Below are 17500 nucleotides of genomic sequence, written 5' to 3' on the forward strand. Positions count from 1 at the left end.
TATTATTTGTGTGTCCTTAATTCTGAGTGAGAGAAGATTATGTTTGATTAATTTGTCCATGTCACTATCTTGGCGTCATAGAGACAATAGAATGAAATCACTTCTGTCATCACCACAGAATCGGAAAATCCCGATTTACACGAGTACCCAGTTGTGTAATACTCCACAATTAACAAACAAAAAAAAAAAAAAAAACACGAACAATTACTTCTATACGTTTAGGTAAAATACTTATAACATCCGCCAGCCGGAAGTGACGTACCAATACACGAGACTGTTTGTGTAACCTTGAACGTTCATAATCTGATTGATATAATATAATAAGTAATTTATGCAGTAGTAATCACTGAAATAACACAGGGGCTGAGTGACGTGCGTTAATTTCGTTCCATCTATAATGAAATCGCTTTTGTCATTAGCACAGAATCGGGAAATCCCGATTTAGGAGTAGCTATAATATAACAGTTGTGAAAACCACTACGATTACCACAACCTGAACAAATATGGACTAATGAAGCTGACGTCACTCAGGTATTTTTCGTTGTTTTTGGACCGCCAGATAAGCAATTAATTATCTTATCTTATCTTATCAAAGGCTGAATATAGGAATTATCCTTTAAATGCCTTAAACAATAGTTTATAATTACAAAATCTCATATGGCTTGTAATTAGTTCTCACTAGAATATATCAATCAGACCATAAACGTTAAATAATAGTTCAGAGAAGTCGTGACGTCACACCTTCTATTCTTCCAGTTCCAAACCCATTGGAAGTGTGCACGTAACCAGTCCTTCGGAGGACTAATAATGAATAGATTACATACTGAATCATACGGTGACAGAACTATATTAATAGCAGGATGTTGAGCTGTTGATGTTGAGCTTTTATATAGCGCAATATCCACTAACAGTGCTCAAAGCGCTTTACAGGGGGTCCCTGACCATCAACAACACGTAACATGTAGAACGAAACATGACGCCTGTTAGGCGATATTACAATTTTTTCGGACAAAGACAACGCTGTTAACGGTCAGGTACTCATTTTACACCTGAGTACGGTAAGAGAATGTGAGTAAAGAGTCTTTTCCAAGGACTCAACTATGCGCCGAGCGAGGCTCGACTCCAGGACCTTCAGATCCGAAAGCGAGTGTCATACCACTAGACCACATAGCCGCACATGTATCAAACGTCCACGACGCGTCCCTGGAATCCCTGGCTGGAGACTGATTGCTACAACACGGACAACACCGACAACTCTTCCATGGTCAGGGTGGTAAAAGGATAGAGGACAGTAGCAGGATGTATAGATAGTTCGAAGATGACGTCACTCAGGTCTTTGTTATTGTTTTTTGCCATACGCCTTTCTTTACTCACATGCTCTCACCCTACTCAGGTGTAAAATGAGTACCTGGCCGTTAACAGCGTTGTCTATGTCCCAAAAAATTGTAATATCGCCTGACAGGCGTCATGTCTCGTCCTACATGTTATGTGTTGCTGTTGGCCAGGGACCCCTTGTAAAGCGCTTTGAGCACGTTTAGTGGATATTGCGCTATATAAAAGCTCAATTTTTTTTTTATGAGTAATGCTCACTGAACTGTATTAACCTGACTATAAACTTTCATGGATACACACAGTTTTGTGTGTTGGTCCGTTATACTTCCGGATGGCAATGTTATGAGCTTCTTAGCCAAGCGCATACTATCTATTGGCAGATTCGAAGGATGACGGGACGTAAAAGAACGAGGATGGATGATCTTCATTGACAAACAGCATAATATATGTGACACTCCGTCTCAAAACGGTATTATGTCGGGATGATTCAGACCCCAAAAAGTGAATTTAGAGATAGATTGATGAGAAATTGGACCTTAGAAGTTTTTGCAAAGCAAGAAATAGTCTTTATACTCCATCAGAACGTACAGAAATTAAACTCAAGTTGGATATTTGTGACTATGAATTCAAGTTCCCTTACCGAGTGGATCCCGACATAATACCGCTTCGATACGGTGGGTCACATATTATTTAGACTAGACGCAGACAATAAGATACGATCACTCTGAAACCAGAAGATCAATTACAAATTGTATGTATCCAGTCCTGTTGAGGGATACATTTCAATTCACACTTCCAATGAGATTTGAACCTGTATTTTGATATCACACTTGAATAGTGTTTCCCTATTCTCGTGCCCTATCATTTGTAATAGAGCCATGAAGGGTTAAAGAGGTAGGGGGGATGGGGGGGGGGGGGGGGGGGGCTATCATTTGAATTTGAGCCATGAAGGGTTAAAGAGGTGGGGGGGGGCTATCCTTTGAATTTGAGCCATGAAGGGTTAAAGAGGTGGGGGGAGGGGCTATCCTTTGAATTTGAGCCATGAAGGGTTAAAGAGGTAGGGGGTGGGGGGGGGGCATCATTTGAATTTGATCCTTGAAGGGTTAAAGAGGTGGGGAGTGGGGAGGGGAGAGAGGGGGGGGCTATCATTTGAATTTGAGCCATGAAGGGTTAAAGAGGTAGGGAGTGGGGAGGGGAGAGAGGGGGGGGGGCTATCATTTGAATTTGATTCTTGAAGGGTTAAAGAGGTAGAGGGGAAGGGGGGAGGTGGCGGATTGGTGGGGGCGTGGGGGGGGGGGGGCTTTTAACACGCCGGGCAATTCGAACCCATTTTCTCCACCACACCCATAACCCTCTTTATGATAAACGCTTGTCCTTTCATTCCCCCGGTCACCACTGGCAAAACGCTTTGTTTTCATGTTGGGCAGATAAGTAAAAAACTTCACATTGTTTTAAAATAGAGTTTTTATATAGCGCAATATCCACTAAATGTGCTCAAAGCGCTTTACATAGGGTCACTGACCAACAGCAACACGTAACATGAAGAAGGAGACATGACGCCTGGTAGGCGATATTACAATTTTTTTTACAGAGACATCGCAGTTGACGGCCAGGTACTCATTTTATACCTGAGTACTGTGATATAATGTGAGTAAAGAGCCTTTTCCAAGGACTCAACTATGCGCCGAGCGAGGCTCGAACCCAGGACCTTCCGATCCGAAAGCGAGTGTCGTACCACAAGACCACATAGCCGCACTTAGACCAGAATAATCTCCCGTGTTTTCAAGAAAATCATTAAACCTAAGACGTAGGTGAAGTCTCGGCTTTTAACATTCATAACAAGTTTTGGTGTTATTTAAATATGTTGATAATAGGCTTCAACTTTCGTGACGTCACTTCCCTCGTAACTTAGCAACTGGTTCTATACTATCGGAACAATGGCGGACGCCCTTAGGAAATATTTCTCCGACGAGCATAAAAGTGTATCCAGAGGAGAAAAAACATTATAAATCTGATCATGTTTTGACTTTTATACATTCTGATCGCATGACATGTGAAAAAGTTCTAGCCAGCATGAAGAATAAAAAGTACCGATTGTCTTTGTTTAGAACCAAGCTGCTGGTTGCTGGGCGAACGTGACATTAGACTATTCAATCCTATTGATTGAACGTTTTGTGGCTAAAATTTGATAAATGGCGTTTTGATTTCGGTATGTTACTCCTTTTTTTTCAGTGCGCGGCCTAAATTATTTATTGTAACAAAACGCGTTTATTTTCATTTTTGGCCAGAAATTTTTTTATTTCAATAATTGATTGAGTAAAATGGCCCCCTCCCCCATTCCAACATCCACCCCGACCCAAGTTCTTTTTTGGTTTGTTTTTTTGTTTTTTGTTGTTTTGTTGGTTTTTTTTTTAATTATTTAAAAAAAAAAATATTTTTTTACAAATTGGGGTCATTTTAATTTGTTGGTGTAATTTGAACTTAGAAATTTTTTTTCAGGCCAAACTTTTAACAAGTGTTTATCCATTTTACGGCCAAAGTTCATTGTTGTCGTGCCAAAACGATAAATGGGTTTTTGACAGGAAAATTTGGCTGTTTATTTGGAAGAGGAAGGGGGGGGGGTGATTTCTTTTGAGAGGCGTAAAATGTCGGAACAACAATCGGTTGTTGACAGATTAAAGACTTGTATGTTTGATACACACACACACACACACACACACATACATACACACACATACACACGCATTGAGAAACAGAGAGATAGAGAGTTAGATAGATATTTGGATAGATAGATAGGTAGGTAGATAGATAGATAGATAGATAGATAGATAGATAGATAGATAGATAGATAGATAGATAGATAGATAGATAGATATAAATTATAAAAACAAAAACCATGAAACAATATTTCTCAACTTTTGATAAAAGGAGCTATTTATAAAACATTTCAAGTATAATTATGATCAAGTTCTACAATATTGTTTCGCTCTCATTCGCTCTCATCAGGAAGATAGATAGGTAGACAGAGAGAAAGAGTGAGGAAGAGAGACCGAGAGAGAGAGAGGGGGGGGGGAGATACCGAATGAAAGAGAGTGGAGGTAGAGGGGGAGAGAGATAGATAGAGAGTGAGAAAGAGAGGTAGAGAAGAAAGAGATATATAGAGAGAGATGTACAATGAACATTAACCATTTGCATAGAAAAGCCCTATTAGTTCTCATAATACGAGTATGACTCATTCACTCTAGGATATCTTTCCTTATTTCTCTCATTCGTTTTATTTATAACACGTATAGATAGAATGAAGTTGACTTCAATCGGGTCTTTGTTATTGTTCTTTTGCCATCCGTGTTTATGAGTTATTCTCACTAAACTGTATTAACCAGAATATAAACATTTAAGGTTACACATAGTTTTGTGTGTTGGTAGTTGTACTTCCGGATGGCAATGTTGTGAGCTTCATAGCCAAGCGCATACTATCTATGCAATGTGAGGTCATCCACCCATCCATCCATTCACTTCAAACAGGAGTTCGTCAGAGGCATGAGGCCCATGAACCCTGCATTTATTCCAGTTTTCAAAGCGTGAAACAGTCGGTAACAATGCCTTGGTACCCTTTGGATAGGACGGTTGCTGGTCTATCGCAAAGTACTTTCCGCCAGATCTAGCAGACCCAGTTACCAAGCCCTGTTGGGTGTGCGATGGGATTGAGGGGGTGGGGGGGGTTGTAAGAAAAAAATAACCTCGATTTATTATTTCATCCATTAAGAATGTGATCTATCTATTGATCTATCTATCTACCCACTCATTTAGTTGGCTATCCATCAATAATTCATCTATTCATTAATACATCCATCCATCCCTCCATCCACCCACCCATCCATCCCTTCATCCATCCATCCATCCATCCCTCCATCCAACCATCCATCAATCCATCCATCCAGCCTACCCAATCATCTCCACATCCATCATCCACACACAACAGAACACTCCATTACGATTTTTCCTTCGTCAATGGAAGATTTTGGATAATGAATTCATCTATCTCTTGTTCATTCGGTCAATCATTCCTTCATCCATTCATTCATTCATTCATTTATTCATTCATTCATTCATTCATTCATTTATTCATTCATTCATTCATTCATTTATTCATGCATTCGATTCGTTCAATCATTCATCCCACTTGTCGCCCACAAATTTCTCACCATCCATCCATCCATCCATCCGTCCATCCATCCGTTCATTCATTCATTCATTCATTCATCCATCCATCCATCCATCCATCCATCCATCCGTTCATTCATTTATTCATTCATCCATCCATCCATTCATTCTTTCATTTGTGAGTCATCAACATCAAACAAGATATGGACTATGGACTCTGGCTGGGATTCCTGACCTCCCATAATGGGCAGGGAGGCACTTACTGAGTCTTATATCCCCTGTATCTGTTTTTTAATTGCTTTCTGTCTTTGTCGTGAAAGGAGATTACTTGGTTTTGTCCTGACCCTGGCCTCAGTCCATTGCTTGGAGGGAAACAGTCGATTGTATAGTTATTGTTTTGGGAAATGATATTTTTTTCCTTGTAAATCATCTCTCTGTTATATATTATTATTTTTATTTTTAACGTATGATTTTTAAACATTTGAGTGTATTCCTCTTAGTGGGATCTTGTGCTGGTGTCTGGGTGAGACTTTTAGGTGATATCAAACTAAGTACTTTGATAGTGTGCTCTTGGGATCTACACCTGTTTCCTATTTAAAATAATTCCCCTTTGTCTTACCTTTTCTTGGGTGCTTTAATTGTAATTCTAGAACTTTTTACCATCCCATTTTCTCCCTTTTTACTGGCGCTGATATGACCTTGATGTGTTGCAAACCCTTAAAAACAAAACTAAACAAACAAGACATGAACTACACACTGAAAAGCAGAAACAAATGACACAACCCTGGAATATGCATTACTAGGGGGAAATCATTCTGAAACAGCAAAAGTAAATTTATAAAGAAAGGAAGAAAGAAATATTATTTGTTATTATGTTGACAAACAATCGTAGAGCGTCCCTGTCCATCTCGCGGTCAGGTGGGAGTTGCCGTTACAGCAGGGTCGTGGATTCGAACCCCCATCGCCGCGAAGTTATATTCTCTGTTGTCCTCTGGCACTTTTCTACTCGCTTCATAATTTTCTTGTTATTATCAATATTGCTAATTTCCCGTTCGATATAATAATATCAAACCAATTGAACAGTACTTTTCAACATTCCGAATCAGACCTAGCGACCCATTCATTCTACTCCCAAGAGAAAGAACAGTAAGTGAAGTGCTGAAGTATAATACTCGTTTTATCACAAAATTGAACTCCGATCCTCTCCTCGCCAGTCCAGTCGCTCTACCAATTTAACTACCCCCCCCCCCCCCCCTTTCCGCCTTTTTCTTTACGATTTTCCATCCCACCTCCATGCGTAATTTTTTTTTCTTCTTATATTATATTTTTGCTAAAATGTTTATATTGATTGTCGTTGCGCATTCGACACTTAACATGAAAATGCAATCTTCCTCTGGCAATAGGGCGTCAGTAGTAAATGTCTTAATATAAAAGCCCTTTTATTTACGACGATTTTACGGTAAACAAGTAAAATATAATAAAATGATAGATATATAGAAATGATCATAATGGATGTCAGCTGTTTACAGTAAAAGATTTATGTGTCTGTTGAATGAGAGCTGTGAATATGTTAACGACTAACGATCACGCCCATGTATGTGTCTGTGTTGGTCGTAGAAATGGATCGCAAATGCATAATATTATTTTTTAGTGGAAGAAAAAGTAGGTGAGGTGAGATATTGGTTATTTTATAATATACTTGCTCTGCGTAGTGATGGAGGAAATAGGAGGGAGATAGAGGAGGAGGTGGGAGGAGAAAGAGGAGGAGTTCGAGGACGATGAGAGGAGGGGGTAGAGGAGGGGGTGAAGAAGAAGGAGGAGGAGGAGGAGGTGGTGGTGGTGGAGGAGGAGGAGGAGGAGGAGGAGGAGGAGAAGAGAGAAGAGAGAAGGAGAAGAAGAAGAAGAAGGAAGAGGAAGAAGAAGAAGAAGAGAAGAAGAAGGAGAAGAAGAATGAAGAAGAAGAAGAGAAGAAGAAAGAGAAAGGAAGAAGAGAAGAAGAAGAAGAAGAAAGAAGAAGAAGAAGAAGAGAGAGAAAAAGAGAGAAAGAAGAAGGAAGAAAGAAGAAGAAGGAAGAAGAAGAAGAAGAAGAAGAGAGAAGGAAGAAGAAGAATAGGAAGAAGAATAGAAAAAAGAAAGAAAGAAAAGAAAAGAAGAAAAAGGAAGAAGAAAGAAGAAGAAGAAGAAGAAGAAGAAGAAGAAGAAGAAGAAGAAGAAGAAAGAAGAGAAGAAGAAGAAGAAGAAGAAGAAGAAAGAAGAAGGAAGAAGAATAGGAAGAGAAAGAGAGAAGAGAAGAAGAGAGAAGAAGAAGAAGAAGAAGAAGAAGAAGAAGAAGAAGAAGAAGAAGAAGAAGAAGAAGAAGAAGAAGAAGGAGGAGGAGGAGGAGGAGGAGGGGAGCTAAAATTTTGACCCAAGAGGATATTAAAAATAAGTAACTAAAATATAAATCTTTAAGCAACCACGCGCAATGCGCTTAATTATGCTTATACTATTCCTCCAACCAAAGAAGGGCCGCACGCGAACCTTCAAGGGCCAACTTACTTCGCGGATTTGTGTGTGTTGAACCCATGACCTCAAGAAGTCAGGGAGAGAAGGCTCTAATAAAAGACTAGGGTTAAAAGTGATCTTTTTTTTTTTATCGTGGATAGCTTATTCGGTAGAGTCACGATCTCCCCGGCCAGGCAGAGTTGTGTAAGGTCGTGGGTTCTAGCCCCCATCTCCGCCGTCTTCTGGCACTTTTCTACTCACTTCATTTCTTGTTGTTATCAACCTTCCAGGAACATGCCTATCCAAAGGAGAGTGTCATACCCACTAGACCACACGGCAGAGCCTGGAGATCGATCGATCGATGTAGACAGTTTCAATTGCCACAAATCACTTACCTGTCGTAATTAAGTTACAGTCACCTTCGCCTCTACTAAAATATCCATGACACCTAACTTTAAAATCGATAGATCGATCAATGGATCGGGTCGATCGCTGTAAGGTGTTAGACGAAGGAAAATGTCCGATCAATCGATGAATGAGACACGAACGTTATGATTACTTCAAGACATATCTACTCCTCCTCAATTCTCTCTCGTTTTCCTCCTCCTCCTCTTCCCCGTCTTCCTCCTCCTCCTCCTCCTCCTCCTCTTCCTCCTCCTTATCTTCCCTTTCCTTTTCCTCTTCCCCCTCATCCTCCTCTTCCCCTTCTTCCTCCTCCTCCTTCTCCTCCCCTTCTTCTTCTCCGTCCTTCTCCTCCCCTTCTTCTTCTCCGTCCTCCTCCTCCTCCTCCTTCTCCTCCTCCTCATCCTCAACCTCCTATTCTTCTTCTTCCTCCTTATACTCTTTCTCTTCTTCCTCCTCCTCCTCCTCCTCCCCCTCCTTCTCCCCCTATTCTTCCTCTTCCTCCTTATACTCTTTCTCCTCCTCCTCCTTTTTATCCTCCTCCTTCCACCTCCTATTCCTTCTCCTTCTCTTTTTTGCTCCTTCTTCTTTATATCCTCCTCCTCCTCTTCCTCCTCCTCCTCCTCCTCCGTCTCCTCCTGTTGCTCCTTCTTGTTCTACTCCTTTTTCTTTTCCTCTTTCTTCCAATTCATCTTACTTTCGTTTTATCATTTCCGTTCTCCTCCACCACACACCACCACCAACACCAACACCAACACCACCACCACCACCAACACCACCACAACCACCACCACCACCACCACCACCACCACCAACACCACCACCACCATCACCAACACCACCACACACACACCACCAACACCACCACACCACCACCACCAACACCACCACCACCACCACCCCACCACACCACCAACCACCACCACCACCACCACCCCACCACCACCACCACCACCACACACCACCACACCACCACCACCACCCACACCAACACCACCACCACCACCACACCACACCACACACACCACCAACACCACCACCACCACAACACCACCACCACCACCACCACCTCACCACCACCACCACCACCACCACACCACCACCACCAACCACCACCAACACCACACCACCACCACCACCACCACCACCACACACCACACCAACACCACCACAACCAACCCACCACCACCACCACCAACCACCACACCACCACCACCACCACCACCACCACCACACACCAACACACCACACACCACCACCACCACACCACCACCACCACACACACACCACCACACCACCACCACCACACACACACCACCACCACCAACACCACCACACCACCACCACCACCACACCACCACCACCACCACACCATCACCACCCACCACCACCACCACCACCACACCAACCACCACCACACCACACCACCACCAACCACCACACCACCACCACCCACCACCACCACCACCAACACCACCACACCACACCACCACCACCACCACCACCACCACCACCACCACCTCACCAACACACCACAATCACCAACACCACCACCACCAACACCACCCACCACCTACCACCACCACCACCACCATCCACACCCACCATCACCACCACACCACCACCACCACACCACACCACCACCACACCATCCACACCACCACCACCACCACCACCATCACCACCACCACCACCACCACACACTATCACCACCACCAAAACCACCACCACCACCTTCTCTTTACTTCTATTCGCCTTAAACGTCCATACCTTTCCTCCTCTTAAGTTTTCCCTTCTTGTACTTCTACCACCTCCTCCTCCTTTTCCCCTCTCCTCATAAACGTTCTCCAATTCCTAAATCTCCAACACCATCCCCTCCCTCCCTCCCTCACCCACCCCTCCCCCCCCCCCTGCCCTTTCTTCTCCTCTTTATCTTTCATCTCTCAGTCCTCCTCCATCCCCGTCTTAATAATTAACGACAACCCCTGTAGCTATAATTAGCACAAAACCATTCACGCATGCGCAACACTTACCCCTGATTTAACCTTCCGGCTCCAAGTGTCGGCATCTATTTAGAAACAATAGAACGATTTCACTTCAAGGAAACCCAGAAACCATGTCGCCATTCTCAATGGCCAAATTGGAATTAACAGTTAACTACCGAACTTAGGAGAGAAAAAAACTGGTATTTCAACAAATGTGACCCTCCGTCTCAAAACGGTATTATGTCGGGATGATTCAGACCCAAAAAGTGAATTTAGAGATAGATTGATGAGAAATTGGACCTTAGAAGTTTTTGCAATGCAAGAAATAGTCTTTATACTCCATCAGAACGTACAGAAATTAAACCCAAGTTGGATATTTGTGACTATGAATTCAATTTCCCTTACCGAGTGGATCCCGACATAATACCGCTTCGATACGGTGGGTCACAAATTTGGCCAGAAAACTCGTCCTTCAAAAATCGATCTATTTCGACTCTCATCTTGGCAAAAACTCCCAAACGTGGAACTTCGGCGAAATCTCGGGTTTGGGAGTTTTTGCCAAGATGAGAGTCATTTAAATGGATCGCTATTTGAAGGACGAGTCTTCTGGCCAATGTTTTCTGGCCAAATTCTTAAATACGTGTTTTTACAGAGTACGACAGTTAACTGTAATTAATTAATTTAAATCAGCCACAATTTTTCGATCTCTCAATAGGAACAGGAATCGATTCCTGATATATCGACAGCGCTTTCGAATTTTGTCTAGAATTCCAAACATATTGGATCATAAAAGATCGATTAATTTGGAATAAAGAATCGATTGATTATTGATTTCGGTATTCTTAAATTTAACGGTTTCGTGATCTAATTACTGAGAGCTCATTGCAATGCAATCGCTGACAATGCTAACTTTCTGAACTAAAACAACAACAAAATTAAAATTTCCTTTATTCATCCTATAGGGGAAATTTGTCTCTAGGGTCTATTCCAAGGGAAGACTGGAATAACCCAGGCGTCAGCCGCAGTGCGTGCAGCGCCGCAAATTGAGTTAGGACGTGGTGACATGCTCAAGGCCACACAGCGCAGCGTCGGGTGATCGAACTCGGTACCTTCCGGGTACAAAGCAAAGACCGTACCGCTGAGCTACTCTGCCCCTAAGAACTGACAAAAGGTCGGGGTTTTGTGTGTGTATGGGGGGGGGGGGGTAAAACTGAGCTTTTATATCGTGCAAAATTACTTACACTCGACTCAGGTTTGAATGACTAGCAATAAAAACATAACTACACCACTTTAGAAATAAGATAGCCTAGACTTGCTCTTTGCTTCTCTGCCGTCGTCTGTTTTTTAAAAGTATAATTTATTTATATTTTGATTGTCTTTGTTGTTAGCCGAAGAAGGGTTTTGAACCCATAAATGTTCCGTGTTTGGTATTTTGTTTGTTTGTTTGGGGTCTTTTTTTTTTGGGGGGGGGAGTATTTTTTGTTGTTTTTTTTTTTTTTTTGTTTTTTTTGTTTTGTTTTTGTTTGTTTGTTTGTTTTGTTTTGTTTCTATGGCGGGGGGGGGGGGGGGGGGGCGAGTTTGAGGGTTTGTTTTTTTTTTTTGTTATTTTGTTTTCTTTTTGTTTTCTTTTTTTTTTTTCTTCTTTTTTTTTTTTTTTTTTTTTTGGAGCGGTTATATTAATTTTTGTTTTATTACTTTTTTTACAGCTCACAGCTCCTACCGGCTTACTATTACTTCAAATGTATGATTATAACACGTGAGCTTTTATATAGCGCAATATCCACTAAACGTGCTCGAAGGCTTTACAAAGGGTCCCTGACCAGCAGCAACACGTAACATGTAGAACGAGACTGTTAGGCAATGTTGCTATTTATTTTTAATTATCACTGTTAACGGGCAGGTAGTCATTTTACACCTACTGAGTACGGTGAGAGAATGTGAGTAAAGAGCCTTATTTCCAAGGACTCAATCAACTATGCGCCGAGCGATCCTAGAACCCAGGACCTTCCGATCTGAAAAGCGAGTGTCATACCACAAAACCACAGTATAAAATCTAACACAATATTTTTACTTACTCACTCCGCCCATCCATATTTATCTTTATCCCTTTATTTATTTATTTTTCTTTTCTTTTCCTCTTTCTCTCCATCCAGTCATTGTGTTGTGCGCCAGTCCAGAGTCTGTGCGGGAAATTATGATCAAAGCTCACGATCTCAACTTTGACAACGGCGAGTACGTTTTCTTCAGCATCGATCTTTTCAGCAGGTAAGTAATCGATACTAACAAATTTGATTAGGTTTTTTTTATTGTTTTTTTTAACTCACTCAATCCTATAGATTTTCGCTACTTTTCAAAAATTGAAAAAAATGTGTTAGAAATGAGCATGTACATAGTTTTTTTTTTTCAATTACAAGTAAAAACTATAAAACAGTAGCTTTGATACTACGCCTATAATTTGTCTCACAAAAATGTAATAAATTATAGGCATGGGGTAAAAGTAACCCTGGTAAACTACGGATATAGTCGGTGTTAGGGTGGAGTGAGTTAACACCCCTCTCTGTGTTTTCCACTCATTAACCTAGTCTATGTCTTCTTAATCTTGTTCTCTTTTTTTCACTTTTTTTTTAATTGTTAATTTATTAATTTCTCTTCTTTTTTAAAAAATCTTTTTGTTGTTACTTATTTGGTCGGTTTGTTTAGTTGGGGTTTTTTAATTGAACTTTTATATAGCGCAATATCCACTAAACGTGCTCAAAGCGCTTTGCAAGGGGTCCCTGGCCAACAACAACACTTAACATGTAGGACGGGACATGACGCCTGTTAGGGGATATTATAAATTATTTTTCGGATAGAGAGAACGCTGTTTACGACCTGGTACTCATCTTACATATCGAGTGTAAAATGAGTACCTGGCGTTAATTACGTTGTCTCTGTCTGAAAAAAATTGTATATAACAGGCTCGTTCTACGTGTTATGCGTTGCTGTTGGTCGGGGACCCTTTGTAAAGGGCTTTAATAATAATAATAATAATAATAATATAATAATAATAATAATAATAAATTAATAAATAATAATAATAATTAAAATAAATAATAATAAAATAATAATAATAATAATAATAATAAATAATAATAATAATAATAATAATAATATAATAATAAATAATAATAACAATAATAATAATAATAATAAATAATAATAATAATAATAATAATAATAATAATAATAATAATAATAATAATAATAATAATAATAATAATAATAGATCTTTATTATCCATAAATATGGCAATTTGTCATTTAGTTACACTTGTTATAATGTTAGTCGATACTCGAACATTGAACAGATATTTCACTCCTACTTATTCTCTCTCTCTCTCTCTCTCTCTCTCTCTCTCTCTCTCTCTCTCTCTCTCTCTCTCTCTCTCTCTCTCTCTTTGAGCACTTTTAGTGGATATTGCGCTATATATAAAAGCAAGTTACAAAGTGAGCTCTAAATCCCCGACTTTCGACCCTCAGTAATAAATAAGGATAAACCAATTATCACCAAAGGCATTCTGGCAGTACTCTGGAGAGAAAAAAAAACATATTTAAAAATTTGGCCAGAAAACTCGTCCTTCAAATATCGATCGATTTAAATGACCTTCATCTTGGCAAATAACTCTCAAATCCGGGACTTCACCCGGACTTTGGCGAAGTCTCGGGTTTGAGAGTTTTTGCCAAGATGAGAGTCATTTAAATCGATCGATTATTGAAGGACGAGTTTTCTGGCCAAATTTTTAAATATGTTTTTTTTTCCAGCGTACGGCTGTATTGTGAGGCGCTCTCACTCTAAATAAGGTTTCATTTGCTTACATAATTTGGGACCAAGAGCGATGCAAATTGAGTTACCACCACCTTAATTTACAAGGTCAATATGAAGTCAAGGCCGTTGGCTTTGCCGGTCAAAGAATTGTGTTGCGTTTTACGTCATCAAACCCGTGGTTTCCTAATTAAATAGAATGTGAATAATAGGGGACAGAGAAGTCGTGACGTCACACTTTCTACTCTTCCGGTTCCAATCTCATTGGAAGTGTGTAGGTAACCAGTACTACGGAGAACTAATAATGAATAGATTACATATTGACAAAGTGGCATAATTTTCTTTTTCTATCTTACTCATAGTGCGACTATGTGGTCTTGTGGTATGACACTTGCTTTCGGATCGGAAGGTTCTGGGTTCGAGCCTCGCTCACTCGGCGCATAGTTGATTGAGTCCTTGGAAAATGCTCTTTTTACTCAAATGCTCTCACCGTACTCGGGTGTAATGAGTACCTGCCCGTTAACAGCGTTGTCTCTGTCCTAAAAAAAATTATAATATCGCCAAACAGGCCTTCATGTCCTGTCCTATATGTTAAATATTGCTGTTGGTCAGGGACCCCTTGTAAAGCGCTTTGAGCACGTTTAGTGGATCATCATCATCATCATCATCATCATCATCATCATCAAGTGCCAGGCCTGTTGCAGACATCGGCGATCATGCCCCTCCGACCGTATGCCTTCTATAATATTTTCATTTCTATTTCTTGTATACTCAAAACATTACATTACTATCAACACACACTCACACACACACACACACACACACATATATATATATATTACGTCATCTATATATATATATATATATATATATATATGTATATATACGCACACACACACACACACACACACACACACACACACTTACAATCACACTTACAAGTATACACAAGAAAAAGTATTTTAAGTTTAATTAACAAGACCACCACCACCGCCACCGCCACCATCTTCCCAAGTTCTTAACAATAATTATTATTTTAACTAGATTCTATTTCAAACGCATTACATCTCGTGCAAAATAAAAAGATCGTCATAATATGACAAAAGGACATAAGCACCAACGTGCGGCGATATGGTCTAGTGGTATGACACACGCTTTCGAATCGGAAGGTCCTGGGTTCAAGCCTCGCTCGCTAAGCGTATAGTTGAGTCCTTGGAAAAGGCTCTTTACTCACAATCTCTCACTGTACTCAGGTGTCAAATGAGTACCTGACCGTTAACAGCTTTGTGGATATTGCGCTATTTGTATTATGGAAATCCCCTTTCACAGCGCACAATACTATCTAGGTCGTGTAATAATATACGATTCTTACACTCTTGCTTGTTGGAATTTCGGACGTGTTGCCCACCGCTCCACGAGCTGCCCGTTGGGAACGAAGTTCGAATTCCAAGACACAAGAGTGTAAGAAATCATTTATCCTACCCCTCAATCGATTCTGATTTCTCGTCATCTTTGAATAAAAGACATCTTCAAAAATATTCAGTTGAATACAACTCACGGTTGGTTTTCTTTTGTGGCCAAAGACTTGTCTTTTGACGTCATTTGTTGATCAGTGTTAGGTCATGAGTCTACGAAGGCTGCGCTCAAACCCGGGACTTCATGTACCCTCATCTTGTCAAAAACTCTCAAAATCAGGGACTTGAAATGCTCGACTTCCTTCAAGTTCCAGGTTTGAGTGTTTTGTTTTTTTGTTTTTTGCTGTTTTTTTTTTTTTTTTGTTTTTTTTTTTTGTTCTTTGTTGTTTTTGTTTTGTTTATTTGGTTGTTGTTTTTTTCTTTTTTTTTCGTTGTTTTTTGTTTTTTGTTTTTTTTTGTCTTTGTTGTTTTTGTTTTGTTTTTTTGTTTGTTTTTTTTTTATTTCTTGTTGGTTTTTTGTTGTTTTTTTTTGTTGGTTTTTTTTTTTTGGGGGGGGGGTTGTTTTATTTTTGGTTGTTTATGTTATTGGCGTATTTATATCTGTTAGTTCGACTTAAGTCTAACCCCGCCAGTAATGATGTGAGTCACGCACTGACATTTCATCCTCACGCTTTTCACGTGCATTTTTTGTACTGGAAGATTATTGAACTCGGGCCGTCGTGCATTTCAAATGCAACGCTAATTACATTGAAAGCGTGGCCTGACATCTACACCGACGGGTTTTGTTTCATAAAATGGCTTTTGTAATATTGACATGTTTTGTTTTGTTTGTTTGTTTGTTTGTTTGTTTGTTTGTTTTCAATCTACGTGGCCGTCCTATGTCTTTGTCTGAAGATTGAAAACAAAGTTGAATATGGGCTTTGGGGGAGGAGCAGGAGGAGGGGGAGGAGGAAGGGGAGGAGGAGGAGGAAGGGGAGGAGGAAGGGGAGGAGGAGGAGGAGGAGGAGGAGGAGGGGGAGGAGGAGGAGGAGGAGGAAGGGGAGGAGGAGGAAGGGGAGGAGGAGGAGGAGGAGGGAGGAAGGGGAGGAGGAGGAGGAGGAAGGGGAGGAGGAGGAGGGGGAGGAGGAGGAGGAGGAGGAGGAAGGGGAGGAAGAGGAGGAAGGGAAGGAGGAGGAGGAAGAGGAGGAGGAGGGGGAGGAGGAGGAGGAAGGGGAGGAGGAGGAGGAAGGGGAGGAGGAGGAGGAGCAGGAAGGTTAGGAGGAGTAGGAAGAAGGGGAGGAGGAGGAGGAGGAAGGAGAGGAGGAGGAGGAAGGGGAGGAGGAGGAGGAAGGGAAGGAGGAGGAGGAAGGGGAGGAGAAGGAAGAGGAGGAGGAAGGGGAGGAGGAGGAGGAGGAGGAAGGGGAGGAGGAGGAAGGGGAGGAGGAGGAGGAGGAGGAGGGAGGAAGGGGGAGGAGGAGGAGGAGGAAGGGGAGGAGGAGGAGGGGGAGGAGGAGGAGGAGGAGGAGGAGGGAGGAAGAGGAGGAAGGGAAGGAGGAGGAGGAGAGGAGGAGGAGGGGAGGAGGAGGAGGAAGGGGAGGAGGAGGAAGGGGAGGAGGAGGAGGAGCAGGAAGGTTAGGAGGAGTAGGAAGAAGGGGAGGAGGAGGAGGAGGAAGGAGAGGAGGAAGGGGAGGAGGAGGAGGAGGAGGAGGAAAAGAAGAAGAAGAAGAAGAAGAAGAAGAAGAAGAAGAAGAAGAAGAAGAAGAAGAAGAAGAAGAAGAAGAAGAAGAAGAAGAAGAAGGACGAGGAGGAAGAGGAGGAGGCGAAGAAGAAGAAGAAAAAGAAGGAGGAGGAGGAGAAGAAGAGGAGGAGGATGAAGGAAAATTGGAGGAGGAGGAAGAGGAGGATTGAACACAGACTGCATTTGAAATTTCACGCTTA

General features: G+C 41.4%; 1 protein-coding gene across 2 annotated transcripts in view; it reads left to right on the plus strand.

Annotated features, from left to right (window-relative positions):
• Nucleotides 1-17500, plus strand: part of LOC144960566 (atrial natriuretic peptide receptor 1-like) — a 262243-nt gene that overhangs the window by 184042 nt on the left and 60701 nt on the right. For both annotated transcript variants that reach the window (XM_078893777.1, XM_078893778.1), the window contains one exon: nucleotides 12521-12632. In XM_078893777.1, the coding sequence (XP_078749903.1) occupies nucleotides 12521-12632 (112 nt within the window). The remainder of the gene's footprint in view (nucleotides 1-12520; nucleotides 12633-17500) is intronic.

Source organism: Berghia stephanieae, chromosome 15 (assembly GCF_034508935.2).
Source record: "Berghia stephanieae isolate SIO BIC M18660-M18661 chromosome 15, UCSD_Bste_1.3, whole genome shotgun sequence".
NCBI classification, from domain to species: Eukaryota; Metazoa; Mollusca; class Gastropoda; order Nudibranchia; family Aeolidiidae; genus Berghia; species Berghia stephanieae.